We start from the raw sequence: 18,022 nt of genomic DNA, 5'->3' as shown, positions 1-18,022 counted from the left end.
TTCTCATGTCACTGTTAGTGCTTGATCTGCTTTCTGAAACCTTGAATCTTTCACAACCACATGCACATGCTTGTCATTTATCCCTCTTCTCAGGTGCAAGGAAGGCTACCAAGGAGTTCGTTGTGATCAATTTCTGCCGAAAACAGACTCCATCTTGTCGGATCCAAGTAGGTCAAGCCTTTTTCTTCTCTGTAATGGGATGATGTATAGGTAGTCCTGCCAGAGTGAAGGTCTTACCATGGCTGAAGGCTGAAGGTCGTATTACATTAGGTGTCTCTGTGAGCTGCCAAGGACAGAATGTGGTGAAGGTGAACTTGATCTAAGCACAACTAGGGCTAATGAAGTCTAGGGTTTCTCCCAAGAGAAACCTAGCCTTCAGCCTAAGAGCACCCTGCACCCCTGCAGGGAACCAACTTGAGGCAACCCTCTGCCCTAGCTCCTAGGCTGATTCCTTATATCACTCTGTTGCAGAAAGAAAAATATAAAGAAATAGCTTATTATTACTTGGAAGAATGTTATGAGATAGCATTTTCATATTGCTTCTGAGACTTTGTCTGGTAATTTGTGATAATGATGAACTTATTAACATTTACCTTACTGAAATGAGAAAATATGCTTATGAAACTACTTAAGATGTTTTCAAACAAAACTTAAAACCCAGTCTGACCACACTATTTTATGTAAGGGATTATAATACTAAGGAAATCATTTTTTTCTTCATTCAAAAAGACAGTTTTGTATAATTCCGAATATACTGCATATTAGTTTCAGGTGATATATAAATTGAAAAGTAACTCTCTATGTGAATATGACCAGTTCTGGCTGAGAGTACAAATATTAATTTGGGTGCAATAACTATTTTGCTGTCATTGATTTGTACTACAATTGAATTTCCACTAAGGAAATTTTGATGCATTTAAAAATTTAATTCCATGTGTATAATGCCACAAACTATAAAGGCAATGTTATGGTTTACTATATATTTATAACATGTATCATGAGGATCTTAGACAGGATTTTGTATTGATTGTAGATAGAAGTGGTCTTCTCAGTCCTCCTGTGTTTTGTAACATAAAGAGCATGTCCGGTCGTCTTCCACATCTTTTCGCAACGTGTATATCAATTTGTCCCCTAAATTTCTAGACCAATTATCTTGGCCAAATGCTAACGTATTTAAAGAATGGATCACTGTTTTCTTTAGTTTCTGTAAAAATGTGTTTTGCCTTGGCAAGGCATTCACCTTGTTGCAGTTATTTGCAAACTTGGTTCCCCCTGTGGAGTGCTGAAGGTTGTTAAAAGGCCAGCAAGCAACCCAGTCTAGAAGATCTCTTGTCTCTGAAGTGTGAAGTGTCATTCTCCAGAAATTGTCACAGCAGTATGGTGTTAATGGGTGGCTATGCGTTTTCCTCACTTTGTGCTTCTGATGACTTGTCGAGCTGGGGTCTGAAACTTGGTTAAGCTTGTGCTTGGACATGCATGTGGGACACTGTGAGTCTGACAGAAAAATGAATCTGGTGCTTTGCTGCCTGTTTCTTTCTCTCCCACTCCCCGAAAGCTGCACCCTAAAGGCTCCTGCTTTAAATTTCATTCTTCACTCTTATTCCCTCTTCTGTTTCTCCCTTTTTCTCATCTCCTTTTATCCTTTCCAATACCCTTTCAAATGAAGTTTATATGTATTGTATGTGTGTGCTGGTGTCCCTGTGTGTGTGTATGTGTATATGCATGCATATATTCACACATGCATTCATGTGCACACATACATGCCATAGGGCACACATGGAGGTCAGAGGAAAAACTTGACATCAGTTTGACCATGTAAATCTTGGGTTTTCAGGATTTGTGGCAAGTACCTTTACCAACTGAGCTACATCACTGTCTCACCAGCACCTTCTTTCAAAAAAAAAAAACCAAAATTTATATGTGGCAGTAAATTCTATATTAAGGACAGAATTCTAGACACAACCCACAACCTATGGGTAATTCCGATGGATAAAATAATTTCTCATTGAATCATCTAACCAAATTTTGTGATCCAATTTGATTCGAAAATTTATTTCAATGAGGATAATGGCAGACATTTTCAAATTATAAAGGCAAACTTTAGTTTATCAGTGCAGACATTAAGTGTGAGACCAGCGCCCATGACTGCGTTCCTCAGAGAAAAAGACTTCACTATGATCCCAGGAATAAGGTGCATAGCATTATTTAATGTAGCAAGAGCAAGAAAGGAATTATCAGGCCTAATGCACAATAGGCTTTCCTTTGAAACATTTTTCATACCGTGTCTTCCTCTAGAATGTCAAATGACTTAAGTGTTCCTATCATATGAAACCATGAAACAGAAAATTATTCTTATGTAGGATTGAAAAATGATTATTCTTTGATCTGTAGTTAGAAAATAACTCTACTGCTCTGCTGAAGTTTTTTTTTAAATTTTGGGTTATTTTCCTACTACTCAAATTTTCTGTTCAAAAAAGCATATATGTCTGTAATATTCAAAATGCCAGAATTCCTTGAAATCAAAAATCAAGGATTTTGCACATCTAAAATCCATAGATGAGTGCATGAATCACATATTATGTCATATCCATGTATACATTAATTTAGAGATGATTAACATTCCAGTAGCCTTTTCTAAGCAGCCACCAAGAGTCATCTAATCAGAAATATTATGTTAATACAATGGGAATTTAGCTCTGAGGACTGTACCAACTAATGAAGGAAAATGACATGTTTATGCATAAACACTGAGATGTACTGGACATAACATTTACATAGCCCTTTAAAATGTGGCACATTTATTCGGCTTCTAAGTCTCACAATTCTTTTCTGAGAGAAGGCAATGATGGGGAATTTTTCTTATAACACAGAGATGGGCAAAGTCAGAACTGGGAAGATGTTAGCCCACTCCCTCCTCTCCACTGTCATCATTGGTAGTATGCGGTTAAATGTTCTATATGCCAGGATCTGTGCTAAGGGCTTTGACTAGATTATTTCATTAAATCTTCACAATCACAGACTACTAGGGAGTGCATTGAAAATTGCTCACATTTTATGGATGTGGAAATTAGACTACAGAGATGCAAAATACACTAACTCAAGGTCACACAGCCAGTTAACACTGGAGTCTCACTTTTCTTCCAAATGACTCTGGGGCCTAAGCTCCCAACTGTTGGACTCTTTTATCCCTCTCCTGGAACCTTTCCTCTGCTAGTTATTTTCAACAGGACATTTATCACTCTAAATTTCATTGACTGAAACTCAATGACCTGCGGCAAACATCATTCTAAGGAACAATATTTGCACAATTTTCATATCTTAATGCAGCAACTTGAGCTTCCATCGAGATTTAAATCCCTAATGAAATTTCCTTGTCAGAATTCTTGCTGAAGGATTGTTTAATTTGCAGCTCATGATCTCTTCAGAGTGGCTTCATACTCAGGAAATAAGCTGTCCTCCAGTACCTTCCATGTTTTTCTTCTCAGTCTATTGTTATATCCCTTCTTCCGTCTTCCTTTTCTCTTTAACCCATGGATTCATCTATTAATGAAAATCTCACATGGGGGTTGAAGGCCCTGTTCCCTTTTATCCCTTAAGTAATGCAGAGTTGATGAGAAATGGGCACCCTTGACTGTGTATTTTGAAGTCATGCTTCTTTGCATGCACTTGAGAGATGAGGCAAAGGCATCATCAGGGGAGCCATCATGCTTTCAGTGATAAGTACCTGGGCCCTAAATTGTGCTAAAAAGAACCTTGAAGATAAATCTATACTGAACTCACACGTCCATAATAACCATATAAATTGTTTCAAAGTCTGGTTTGGAAAACACAAAACAAAACAAAACATATCTGTATGACTTTATTAAAGATTCAGTACCCTTTGAGTTACTGTCCCACTAGGGATTTGATGGGTTGTAGGGAGGAATAAGAGGAAAGGATATTGGTCAGGATCAGAGGAGCTGCTTTCCTCTGAAGAGGCCCCACATATCACCTATCTCTCTCTCTCTGTCTCCTGCTACTGTCAGTCCTGCCCATAGGTAACAGCCATCAACTTCCCAAACCTTTTTAACCATTTTTATTTTTTGTTATTCTCTACAAATGGTGGGCAGTATGTAGATTTTGTCCCCATCTCTTCTTTTGACCACCTTTACCCACCCGTGTAAGGTATCATCTTTAGTCTTGAAGAAAAGAGAGATGGAACTAGAGAGCTATGAGTTAGCTATGGCCCGACTGGGCTGGGTAGATGGTAGAGAAAATATCCATTTTAAGTTAGGGACCTCTTCACTTAAAAGTCATTCCAAGAGCATGTTCTTCTCTGAGAGGCTCTACCTAGCAACTGACTCAGACTGATATGAACACCCACAACCAAAGAGTGGATGGAGCTTGAGGACTCTTATGGAAGAATAGGAGGAAGAACTACAGGCACTGAAGGGGACAGGAACTCCACAGGAAGACCAACAGAGTCAACTAGCCTGGACCCTTGGGGATCTCAGAGTCTGAACCACCAACCAAAGAACATATACTGACCGTAACTGCACCTCTCTACACATACATAGCAGATGTGCAGCTTGGTCTTCATGTGAGTCCTGAACAACTAGAGCAGGGGGTATCCCAAAAGCTGTTACCTGTCTATGGGCTATGTTCTTCTAGCTGGGATGCCCTGTCTGGCCTCAGTGGGGAAAGGAAGTGCCTAGACTTGCAGAGTTGTAGTGCCAAGGTTAGGGATACTCAGGAGGCCCCCACACAATCACAGGAGAAGGGGATGGGGAGGGGAATGATTTTGGGAGGAAGTAACCTAGAGTGGGGCAGTGAGCAGTATAGAGAGTAAATAAGTAAGTAAATAATTCAAGAAATAAAATTAAAAAAATTAAAAGGTCATTCTAAACTTCAGTATGCCTCTTTCCACTGATATCTAGTCTAATAGTCAGTGTTTGCATGGCCAAGACTATCGATAACAAATCTTCAAGCCTGAGTCTTCATTAGCATCGACCTTAATCTCCCAGAGTTGTCATCTCTACAGTAATATGGAAACAATATCCAGCTCTAAGCCATATTATTAGTAGAAATTTGGGGGAACCCAAATTAGGATGTCATATGCTCCAAGGAAAAGGAGGTCCATTCTCAGTGTACTTAGTCTCATTAATAACATAATGTAAAAATGGACTTAGAACAAATCTTGAACAATTTAAATAATTTAAAAGAAAAATTATAGGGTAGACAAACTATAGATCTCAGTAGTTGCCAGAGGTGGGAAATGGAGAAAGGGAAGAAAAAAACATATGCCATTTGTAAGCCATTTGTACATGATGGAAGGGAGCAAGGGGGATAGCTTTAGAGATGAAGAGTGAAAAATCCCCAAGTCTTCAAGATAACATACCACATACCTATGCTGTGGAGAATATATAAAAGATTGAAACTGAAACAAAAAGAAAACATAAGTTAGGACCACTAAGGGAAAGTGAAGACTCAGAAAGGTAGATAGGCACTAGCAAAAGACTTTAAAATGGGTGGGGTTTCTGGAAATGAAAAATATGTTTTTTTCATTAAAGTAGCAATTATTCCTTCCATCTTTTTAGTATGGCTTTGGTGTATCAGCTTTCCCTAGTTGTAATCTCCAGGGCAGGTGACTCTTAGGTTCTGGGTAGATTGGACTATGAGATCTCTACCCAGTTCAGAGACAGAACTTAGATTTGATTGTTTTTGACAAGAGGAAGTAGCTTTACTTCAATGGGCCTCTACAAGGCCTTAATAAAAACTATTGTAGCATTTGTCCTTCTGGAGACTAGCAACTCCCCAAAGCATTTACGAAATGAGATAGAATTAGGGACTTTGTATGAAAGCTTTTGTGTTGAAAGTCTAGAAATCCATCTCTTAAACTCTAAATCACAAAAAGGGATTAGTATTTTGACTAGAATTATAGTCCCATACTCCTGTATAGCTTTCAAATAAGGGTGCTCATTGAGTAGGAGAAAGGAAGACCCAAGTATACCACTCCTGGGCATATACCCAAATGATGTTCCAACATACAACGAAGACACTTGCTCCACTATGTTCATAGCAACCTTATTTATAATACCCAGAAGCTGGAAAGAACACAGATGCCCTTCAACAGAAGAATGGATACAGAAAATGTGGTATATCTACACAATGGAGTACTACTCAGCTATCAAAATCAATGACTTCATGAAATTCGTAGGCAAATGGATGTAACTAGAAAATATCATCCTGAGTGAGGTAACCCAATCACACACACACACACACACACACACACACACACACACACATACAAATGTATACACACACACGCACACGCACACGCACACGCACACGATATACACTCACTGATAAGTGTATATTAGCACCAAAGATAAAATTACCCAAGATCCAGTCCATAGACCACATGAAACTGAAGGAGGAGGACCAAAGTGAAGATGCTTCTGTCCTTCTTAAAAGGGGGAACAAAAATATTCATAGGAGGGGATATGGAGACAAAGTTTGGAGCAGAGACTGAAGGAATGGCCATTCAGAGCCTGTCCCTCCTGGAGAGCCAGCACACATGTATACAGCCATCAAAACTAGACAATATTGATGAAGCTAAGAAGTGCATTCTGACAGGAGCCTGAGAGGCTCAGCCAGAGCGTGACAAACACAGAGAAGAATGCTAGCAGGAAACCATTGAACTGAGAATGGGGTGCCTGTTGGAGGAACTAGAGAAAGAATTGAAGGAACTGAAGGGATTTGCAACCCCATAAGAACAACAATACCAATCAACCAGAGCTCACAGGGACTAAACCACTACCCAAAGACTACAAATGGACAGACCCTTGGCTCCAGCTGCATATGTAGCAGAGGATGGCCTTGTTGGGCACCAATGGGCAGAGAAGCCCTTGGTCCTTCCAAGACTGGACGCCCTAGTGTATGGGAATGTCAGGGCTGGGATGGGGAGGGGGTTTGGGTAAGAGGAATTCCCTTATAGAAGAAGGGGAAGGGGATGGGATAGGGAGCTTATGGATGGGAAACCGGGAAAGGGAATAGCATTCAAAATGTAAATTAAAAATATCCAATTTAAAAAAAAAGAAGTCAGATCTCCATTGCTGCATTCTTGGGAACATGACAGAGGACACTCCTGAGTCCTCTGCTCTCTGTCCCCTCTTCTGTTCTGTTTGTACAATGTATGTCTCCTGAGCTGAGTGTAATAATATTCATTTACTCTGGGATATCTTTGGATTTTTGAACCCAAGCTTTGTATGAGACCTATAGGATGCCAGGAAACTAATCTAAATATAGTTCTGATGAATACTATTGTGAAAGATGATGGGAGATTATATTTTCCATCTGTACCCCCAAGGTGCCTCCTTGGAATGATCATTTCAAAGATTCAGAATCAAGATTACCATACATGTGTGTTTCTAGTCCAAGAGAGCACAGTGCAGACAGTGACCACGAACAAGGTCCAACTTCTGAATGATCCTCTGGAACAGTAGGTCAGGAAAGCACTGTGTCCTTTCTTTTGTTTCAGGAAGCTCTTGGGATGGTCATTTTAATGAGGCTTAAGACATTGTGTGATTCTCTGATGGGCACAAGAGAAGAATATTTGAAATTTTTTCTAAGATGCAATTTCTGGACAGGAAGATTCTGAGCATAAGTTTGATATACAGACTCAGTATGTACTTGAACATATTAGAAATAATCTTCAGAAGAACTATGGTCTGAATACCTGGCCTTAACAGTTGAGCATTAGTACATAGAAATTATATATATATATATATATATATATATATATATATATTTATAACTTATGTGTTGACTACTTCATAGGTTCATAGGAAAGAACAACAAAGTGTACTTGAATTGAAATCTAGGTAGGATTGCTTCTAGTCTTATTATTGCACGTGCTTTCTTATACCTTTAAATAAATTAAAATGCAACTAAGCATTGGTTGCTGTTGCTTATCAACTTATCTCCTTTTGCTAATAGAAGGTGACAGCCTTGATGTCGAGCACACTGTCCCTATACATGGTTCACTAATGGCATCCAGTCTGTAGCCAAAACAATGCGTGTCTTTATTCACTCATTCATTATCCAAGTAATGAAGCATAAGTAATGCATGCTCCAAACAGATCCTACTGTTCTCATGTCCCTCTGTGGCTAGAACCACATACCTTCAACCCTGTGACTGGCAGTCAAGAGAAATATTTCTTAGTGTTCTGGGCACTGAGACATCTCAAGGTCAAGATAATAGCAGATGTAATGTCAGATGTCTTATCTGGTAAATAGTGCTCTCTAGTTTGCTGCAACATTCAAAGTGCTCTAATTTCCTACTGAATGTTTTATCTCTGTGAGCTACTCTATTCCTAAAATCCCTTAATGCTCTTGATGTAAAGGTTATATTTCATGATAGGAATTTGGTAAGCACTCCACACTTACCATCAATTCAGACTGGCACATATTAATTAACCCCCCAAAAAATGCAATTTCGTACAAGACATTGTTGAAAAATAGACAAAGAAATAAGATTAAGGATGCGCAGGAAAGGCACAGTAATTTCAGGAATTGATGTAAAAGGGAAGAAACCATGAAGGGTCACAAGTGACAAAGGGAGCAATCTCAGGAAAGGCTGTCAAGGAACAACCACAACATTCTTGGTGCACAGCATAGGTATGTAGTAATGCAGAGACTGCACAGTACTCTAACTTTATGGGCACGCTCACAAAAAGGGGTGCACAATCTGGTCATGGTAAAGCAATTTCCATAAACAAATATAGGAAATGCAGATTCATAAAAACACAAAGCATAAAGCATAAACCAATCACCATTTGACCCTGGGTCATTAATCCCGATAATTGAAGCATGGTGCTTTTAGATTGAAATCTTCTAGAAACGGTAAAGCCTTTTGTATTGTTTTTTTTTTTTTATTAACTTGAGTATTTCTTATGTACATTTCGAGTGTTATTCCCTTTCCCGGTTTCCGGGCAAACATCCCCTTCCCTCCCCCCCTTCCTTATGGGTGTTCCCCTCCCCACCGTTTGTATTGTTTTAACCTGCAGTGCGCAGTGGCCCCCTGGGTTCCCATTCCACTCATACTCTGTAACTTTAGGGAGAGATCCTAGGAACATAGTCTGTGCATAGAACACCCATAGCTAGAGTAGGAAAGAGAGCTGAGTAATTTTGTCTACTACTCCTTGCGCTACCTATCATCCAAGCCAGTTCAGACCAGGGTCTACTTTGAGGGATTTTATCAGAGTTTCTAGTATTCAGATGAGTGGTTTAATGTTTATTGGCTTTAGTCCTCAAAACAATTTAGTTTTATTTCTTTTTTCCCCTTTCTTTTTACTTATTTATTCATTCACTGTACATTTGCTGCCCCATCCCCCTTCCTGGTTTCCCTCTCCCACAGTCCCTCCCCCATACCTTACCTCTTCCCCTCTGAAAGAGTGGTGGCATCTCTGGGTACCACTCTGTCACATCAAGTTTTTGCTGGGCTAGGTCCCTCTTTTACCACTGAGGTCACACGAGACAGCCGAATTAAGGGAACGGATCCACGGACAGGCACCATCTTTAGGTATGGCTTCCTAAGCTCAGATCTAGTTATTCAGGATCTACGTGAAGACAGAACTGCATATCTGCTACATATGTGCAGGGGGAGGTGGGGTTGCTTCAGTCTGTATGCTCTTTGGTTGGTTCACTCTCTGAGAGCCCCCAATAGTACAGGTTAATTGACTCTGTAGGTCTTCCTGTGGAGTTCCTATTCCCTTCTGGCCTTCAATTCTTCCCCCAAGTCTTCCACAAGAATCCCCAAGTTCCATCCAATACTTGGCTTTAGGGCTCTGCATCTGTGTGAGTCAGGATAGTCAAGCCAGGCTTCTGTCTATAAGCATAACAGAACATCATTAGTCATAGATTGATGCTTGCCCATGAGAAGGGTCTCTAGTTGGGCTGGTTATTGCTTGCCTATTCCCTCAGTCCGAGCACCATCCCTTGTTCCTGAATTTCTTGAAGGTAAGATAAACTTGGGGTTGAAAGTTTTGTGAGTGAGTTGGTGTTCCTATCGCTCCACTGGGGTTCCTGCCTGTCTATAGGAGGTAGCCTCGTTGGAGTTCCATATCCCACTGCTGCGAATCTCAGCTAAGCTCACCCCATCTCAGATCTCTGGCACATCCCCTACTCCACTTGATGCCTACCAGCTGCAGTTTTTCATTCATTCTCCTGGCCATTTAGAGCATAACCTGTAAGTACATGATTTTACGGATTACTTCTTGGTATTGGATAACCAATTAGGGGGCTCATCTCTGGAGGAAACTAATTCTCCCTTTCTGTTCAGTCTTTAGTTGTTTGTAGTTCGGTTCCCAGTGGTTTCACTCCTTCAGCTTTCCCTTTCCGTGTTGCTCTGTCTGTTAGTATTGCCATTGTTGACTTGTTGTTTACACGGCCATACTGTTGGGGTATCATGGGGGAAGCTTCCCTGTCATCTCTAGGAGACACAATCTATAACATTTATTCTGAACAGGTGCAGATTTCTCTTCTCACTCCTTAAATAATACATAGCAAATACTGACAGAGCATTTATATCGTATTGGGAATTATAAGCAATACAGAGATGATTTAAAGTGCACTGATAGGGTACATAGAATACTTGACTGTTGTCCATTGAGCACATGAACACTCATACACTGGCTATCTGAGGGAAGTCCTATAGACAACCTTCCCTGATTGAGGATTACATTTGACTTGTTAATTAGAGCTAAGGATGGGAACTCCTTTCCTAAATTTGTACATAAATGTAAATTAGTCTATTCCACATTCCAAATTTTTGCTTTCTACAATAAAAAGTATGACAAGGAATGTTTTTTGGCTTTTCTAAAAGTATTTCTGTCTAGATGGTCCCAAATACTAAGTGGCAGTAGACACTGGAAAGATAAATTGTGAGAAACTCTGGGCAAGAATTAATAAAGATTCAAAATAAAGAAATGACTGTCAGGCTAGAGAGCTAGAGTCATGTTAAAGAGGACTTGTTGCTCCTGCAGAAGACCTGGGTTTGTTCCCCAGCGCCTGCATGGCAGTTCACTGCTTTCTATAACTTCAGTTCTAAGGGATCTGATGCCTTTTTCTGACATCTGTGATCACCAGGCATGTATATGGTATACATGCACTTAAGAAGTAAATAATTTTGAAATAGAGAAATAACTAAAATGTAAAGTTAGTACACGTCCAACAGGGAATATGACAGCTGAGGTAACATTGCTTTCCCCACTCATGGGTTTTATGTTCCTATTTACCTACTTAATATAAATTTCAAACACACCCTGGTTATGCTCGATGTCAAATGCTGGATTAACGATATTAGTTTCACCAGTGTTAGTCTTTTTTAATGTGCCAGTGCATTTATGTTCTGTTGCCAGCTGCTGCTATAGTTTGGAGGTGAACGACAGAATGGCTGGTTCACTTGGATGTTCTTTCATATGACATTCAGACAATAGATGTACTGGGTTGTACACAGGTCACTTCCCCATAGTCTAACTCTCGGGTGACTGACACGAAAAGAAATAGCTTGCCTTCTTACCTTGGTTATTTTCTGGTTCGATATGACCATCTCCCTTTCAGTTTTTATATGCTTTAAAAAAAAAAAAAGCTAAACACACCAATGGTAAATAGCTTCTCACAGTGCATATTCAAAAGGGAGCACAGAGAAGATAAAAGTCAACCATAGTGTTGGCAAGCATCAGAGATGTAAATATCACTTGCTTTTCTCATAAATCCGGGCCATGTTTCAAATTCCAACTGAGGCACTTTTGTAAATGGATACTTATAGATGTCAGATATTGTGATAAACCTATGTTTATATTTCCTCATTTATTACCAACCCTTAATTATTGCACTTTTATGGTGGAAGAAACTGAAATTTGGAGACATTGATTAACACTCCGAAACTATGGGTTTCTAGGTACTTTAACAACCTATACATTCTATACTCTAGCCTTCCAGGTGTTTCCTGATATAGCAATCCATAATATTTTGTTGTAAAAGGCAACTTTTAAAATTTTTGTTTTTGTTTTTTCATGAGGAATCAAGAATAAGACATTCAGTTTTTTATATAAATTTAAATTTATTTTAACCTGAAGAGAAGCATAAAATGACAGAAATGTATGGGTTTGAAAGTGATATATGATGTATAAATTGGGTTGATCATCACTCTGCATCCATTACTGTGTGATATGAACACCTGTAAACTGTTTTGTTTTTCTGGTTTTATAAAAATATAGTCCATTATTGTCATCTGTGGTTATTCTACTGAATATAGTTTATAAAAACATCACCATCTCATTTACTGATAACACTGTGTCCCATGTTCAGGATCTCCTCTCCCTCATCTCTTTATTTATGGTCTCTAGGCCCTTCATTTAATATTTTAATTTTATAAGTTTAATTTTCTTAGATTTTATATATGATATAGTGTGATACTTGTCTTTTTGTGCTTTGGGGGAAAAGCCATTGTCGCTAGAATGGGCTGTTAACACATAGTGATTTTGCATATCCCTGACATTTAGTGATATTGTTCATTTTGTTCACATACCTGTTAGCTATCTGCACACCTTGAGAGAAATGTCTCTGTTGTTTACTTGAATATAATTCTTTTTTTAATTTTTAAATTTTCTAGCTCTTTGTATCTTCTGAATGTAAACCACCTATTAGAGAGACAGTATAAAAATACTTTCTTCCATTTAAAGTACAGTCCCTTTACTCTGTTGGTTGTATAGGTTGTATCAATACAACCTATGCTGGTTGAGGGGCACATGTATAGTTAATATGTGGACACCCTAAAGTCAACTTTGAGTGTCATGCCACAGACACTGGCCATCTTGTTTTTCTAAAACAAATTTTCTCACTGACCTAGAAATCTCTGATTAAGCTTGGCTGGACAGCCAGTGAGTTCCAAGGGATCTTGCCACAGTGCTGGCATTAGCAGGGCCATCTCTGGACTTTTTATATCTGTGTGCTGAGGATCCAAACTCAGATTCTCATTCTTTACACAGCAAGCATGTGAACAACCAAGCCACCCTTCATCTCAATAACAAACCTTTTAACGCGTAAGTTGCTGGGCATCTCTGTTCTCTGTCTGTCTGTCTGTCTTTATTTATTTCTCTCTCTTTTTTAATTTCCATTTTCTTTGGAATTTTGGAAACTTCACTCCTTCTAGAGGAGGTTTCCTGGAAAGATTAATGCAGTATTTATTAAAGACAAATACATGATTTTAAGTGTCTCATAAACCACAAAGAAATTCTGAGATTTACCATTTTTCCTGATTTCTTATCTTTTCAACAAAGCCCTTTGTTTACGGTGGTATGAAGCTTTGAAATATGGACATACCATAGCATAGTGATCCAGGGATACAGTCTACACACACTGGGACTCTTCTGTAGCTAATTTTAAATGTCACACCCCATCAAGAAGGAACGATGAGAAACACAAATTACCGTTTAACATTCCATCATACAAATATCTTCAGATACAAGCAATAGTTATTAAGAACTTATACTAGCTGATGGAAGAACTGGGGCCAATTTGGGTATGTTCTATATGTTCAGAAAAATTCAAAGGTATTTACAAGATAGAATCATCACTACCACTCCCTGATTTGGGGGGAGAAGTAGGAGGAAAAAGAGAGAGAATATGTCAGTCTCAAAGCATAGCCTACTCTGAATTTAACCTCTCTATGCTCCAACCTCAGTTTCCCAAGTGCTTGTATTACATGTGTGACACCAAGTCTGACACAACTTAATTCTTTAACTAAGCATATACTTAGTTATTTGGGAAATTTTAGATAGAGAAGACTCTGAAGTATGTTCTCACTCATTATTTAAAATAGATGAATATTCACCTCTACATGAAATTCTTTGAATATCTCTTCAATGATTTTGTTGGTATCAATCTACATTTGTCTGTCTAGTGGATATCTCTCTGAAAACTCAACAATACACTGTTGAGAAATTGAACATAGAATCTGTGGAAAGACAGAAATCTAGAATTTGCTCATGACAGCAACCCATGCGTTTAATGGTCCCCTCCTACCAGACACTGAAGTAACTTTGGATGTCTGAAAGAGAATTGTCCAATGTAAAAGGATTTTCTGGATTCCATTTTAAGGTGACTATCTATTTCAAAAGTTATCTAATATCTACCGAGTTCATCTCGCTTTGCTAAATATTAAAATTAGCAGAATGCCAGGCATGGTGGTACACACCTTTAGTCTCAGCACTTGGGTGGCAGGAGCAGGAAGAGCTCTGTGATCTCTGTGGCTTTGAGGCCAATCTGGACTACATACTGAGTTCCAAGACAGCCAGAGCTATATAGTCAGACACGATCTTAAAAAAAAAATCAGGAAAAAAGTCTAAATAAATAAATAAATAAATAAATAAAATAACATTAACTGAGTAAAGTTTTAAAAATGTTAAATACCAGTTTTTCACTTTAGGAGAGTCATTTTTACAACAGAAAACATTCATTCACATGATCAAGCAGTAAAAGAGTGTTTATGTTGACTATGCTTCCTATCCAAAGAAAATATGAAAAGGAATAAAAGAAAAAAATGTGTGTTGTGGCAATTGACACTTTTCCAGTGACTGCTATATGGGCAATCAGTGCTCTGTTCACGGAAGCAGCATCCTAAGTGATCCCTCGACCTTTTGCAGCCTGTGAAGAAGTTTTACCATTACCAAAGGATTAATCAAAACCTCAGTCCACAAACTCTGACAGTTTGCTTCAATGACCAATGACACTGTCATAGACAGTAAGGATCCTTTGCTCCCTCTAACTTTCTGCTTTTAGAACATTTTTGCTTTGACTAAAGCCAATACATACATAGCATGAACATTAAAGTAAATACAATTGTATTGGAGATAAGTCAATATTAGTGTATATTATTGAAATATCATGAATTAACGATATTTACAACTTAATATATAATGGCCATGAGCAGAAGCACAACAGGAATATAGCCATAGCTGTGATATACTTAACAGTTTGGATATGTGTTTTGTTGAATAAATCAACTTTCTGCTGATAGAAAAGAACCACGTGATATCCCTGAAACAGCAGCTGGAGCCTCTCATAGACGGCATTTTTCTGTAATAGTAAGAAGGGTAGCAAAATAAGTCTCAGGAGTGTCTGCCATACTTCGAGTCTCACTTAACTGTTCATGATACAGGAGATCACACAACTGGCTGCCATAGGACAGCTGTTCTCTTCTGAATGAGCCCCAGTTTTCAGGATGTCCAGAAATAGACTCTGAACCCAGTTGGCTTTGCTTTCCTTCTCATAATTGTGCCTTTTATTGTTCTGCCTATGTGCACATTACTCTTTCTTTTGATGGAAATTCTTGGCCCCCATAGTATTCCTATAGGCATTTGTACATTCTCCTGAAGTATTCAATGTGGAAAGCACATACCTTGACATTTGTTAGACAGCTAACATTATTCTATTTCAAAATTATTATTATTATTATTATTATTATTATTATTAGATTATTTAGTAGTAGTAATAGTATTTACTTATTCACTTTATACTTCGATGCTGCCCTCAAGTTACCCACTCCCACAATCCTTTCCTACAAACTCCCTCCCCTTCTCTTCTGAGTAGGTGGTGGGGCCCCCGTGGTATCCCTGCTAACATTATTCTTTTGAATTTGTCATCTCGTTTCATTTTTACATCTCTCAACAAACAAACAAGCAAACAAACAACCCAAGAGCACACTGAGACTAACAGTAATGCTTCAATATTCCAGATCAGAGATTGAGAGCTTTTTCTCAGCAAGACTTGGGGAATAGCTTTACTTGTATCTGTGTAAATACAGTTTAAGAAGGATATGATTCTTTTGACTTCTGGTGGGGAGGAAGTCAGTGGTTTTATTAATCCTGAGTTTTTTTTCTAACAGAAGAAACTTTTATGAATATTAGGAATCAGAAATCAAATAAAAATTGTTCTAAGGAGATAAAAATCATTCCACCATGAGTTCTTGGCTAGCTGTTTGATCCACAGCCAGTCACACAATCTTTCAAAGAACAAAGCTGATTCATACTTTATTTGTGTCTATAGTGACTGATGAACACTATACCATTTACTTCACTGTTTTCTAATCTGAGTGGTAGAGTTCTACAAGAAATGATAAACTTTATTTGTCCCTTGTAAAGCCAGCTTGCCCTGTGTTGATGACTGCATCTTTGGCTTGCTTAAACTGAGTAGAATTTCACAGTGTGTTCGGGCACCCTGCTGTCACACTCCTCATACTCATTGATAATTCACCGTCTATGGGTTTGGGAAGTAGTCTTATTTTCCCTCAAATATACAATGGCTTTTCAGATGTATCAACCACCCAAGGAAGCAGGTAAGAGTCCAGTTTCAGACCAAACTAATCCTAAGTTAAGGGTTGTAATCCATCAGCTAGTGTGGGAAAAGAACAGTCTTAGTGTTGCACAAAGGAACAGCCCAAGAAGATGCAGGAACTTCAAGGCATTACCTTTATTAAAAAGGGGAGGGGGCAGTAGAATCCACCTAGGCCGGAAAGTATGCGTGAACAGCCTCTGTATTTTTGTCTCTAATCGAGATGGTAACTGTCTCATCCCTTTGAGGACAGGTTGGCTTCACGTCCTAATTTTGGCTAATTGGTGAAATGGGGAAGGAAAAATTCTAAGAAATATAGGCCCTTGTTAGGCAAACTATCTTTGATATTGTGTACAAAACAGCATTTCTCATGCTGGTAATGCAAGGCCTCTCACATACACGGCTTATGTGCTTTACTTGTTATTATGACAAACTATCTATAGGGGGTCATTTTGGCGCAGTTTCAGGAATTCCCTACCATGGCAAAATTCATGATGGTGGAAGTGACTAACAATTAACAAAAAGAATAATGAAGCTGCCCTCTAGACCATATTTTCTATAAATGAGAAGTGTCCTGAATAGTCATTAGTGTTTTAGAACAAAATCATGTTGCTACATTAAACTATGTGATATAAACAGACAGAAATTGTTCATGCAGAAAAGAGAGAAAACCGCCTCAAGGGAAGCTTTCAGTCAGAGAAGGGCAACCATGGGTAGGTAGGTCCTTGAGTGTGAAAATAGGGTTTAGGAAGAGACCATAGGTTCTGTTGGGCATAGGGATACAAGCTAAGTTTATTGTGACAAAGACTCTTATTTCTAAGATAGTGCACTAACAACAAGCTATATTTGGACCCTTCCTTTCTCTTGTATAATTCTCTTATTCTCGTTGCAATTCCTTCATTCTTTATGACTTAGAACAGAAAGAAAAAAAACCTGTGTGACTTATTGTACTTTACCTGGGAAAGTGGTGCGTGTGTGTGTGTGTGTGTGTGTGTGTGTGTGTGTGTGTGTGTGTGTGTGTACCTGCACATGTGCTCATGTGTAATGGCCATTTTTGTCAAGGTACTAAAGAAGGAAATATTTTTACATATTAGAATACTTGAGAAAGAGGAATTTGCTAAAGAGAAAGGCTTTCATGTACCTATTGAAAGAAAAACTTCTATTTCTTTTAGTTTTTAAGTAGGCTGAATATATTTAATTTATTATCAAGTACATTTTCATTGAATTCATTTTCTTAGAAATTTTAAATTGTAAATTGCTTTATTTGCAGGTTTGAGTCTGACTGTTTTTTTCTTCAGTATCTTTCTTTTCTAACCAATATATATTTCCAAATCTATTCTTGGTATGTTACTACATAGAACAGGAGACTTGGTCAAATGTACCATGTGAGTGACAATTATTTCTCCTCAAATGGTCTGTCATACCCTCGCTGAAACGAAGTAGCTTTGATTTACTGCAGTTGAGGTGGAAGGAAGATTGCTGAAGTTTACAAGGTTGATTCTGCTTTTATTGTTGTATTTGAGGTTGACTTTTATGCCCCAGTAACTTGCCTGAATTTGTGTTTTTCCAGTGTCTGTAATGCTCAGTATCAGGCGGAGCCTTGGATGACATTCTGAGATGAGGAAGCTTGCTGAACATCTGGTCAGAA

At 38.5% G+C, this 18,022-nt stretch overlaps 1 protein-coding gene across 1 annotated transcript in view; it reads left to right on the top strand.

The window, feature by feature from the left end:
• The window catches only part of Nrg3 (neuregulin 3), a 1,080,436-nt gene that overhangs the window by 809,363 nt on the left and 253,051 nt on the right, over nucleotides 1–18,022 (top strand). The window contains exon 4 of the mRNA XM_032919377.1: nucleotides 94–167. Within this exon, the coding sequence (XP_032775268.1) occupies nucleotides 94–167 (74 nt within the window). The remainder of the gene's footprint in view (nucleotides 1–93; nucleotides 168–18,022) is intronic.

This window comes from Rattus rattus, chromosome 13 (genome assembly GCF_011064425.1).
Source record: "Rattus rattus isolate New Zealand chromosome 13, Rrattus_CSIRO_v1, whole genome shotgun sequence".
In the NCBI taxonomy this organism is placed as follows: domain Eukaryota; kingdom Metazoa; phylum Chordata; class Mammalia; order Rodentia; family Muridae; genus Rattus; species Rattus rattus.
This window is presented reverse-complemented; position numbering and strand designations above follow the sequence as displayed.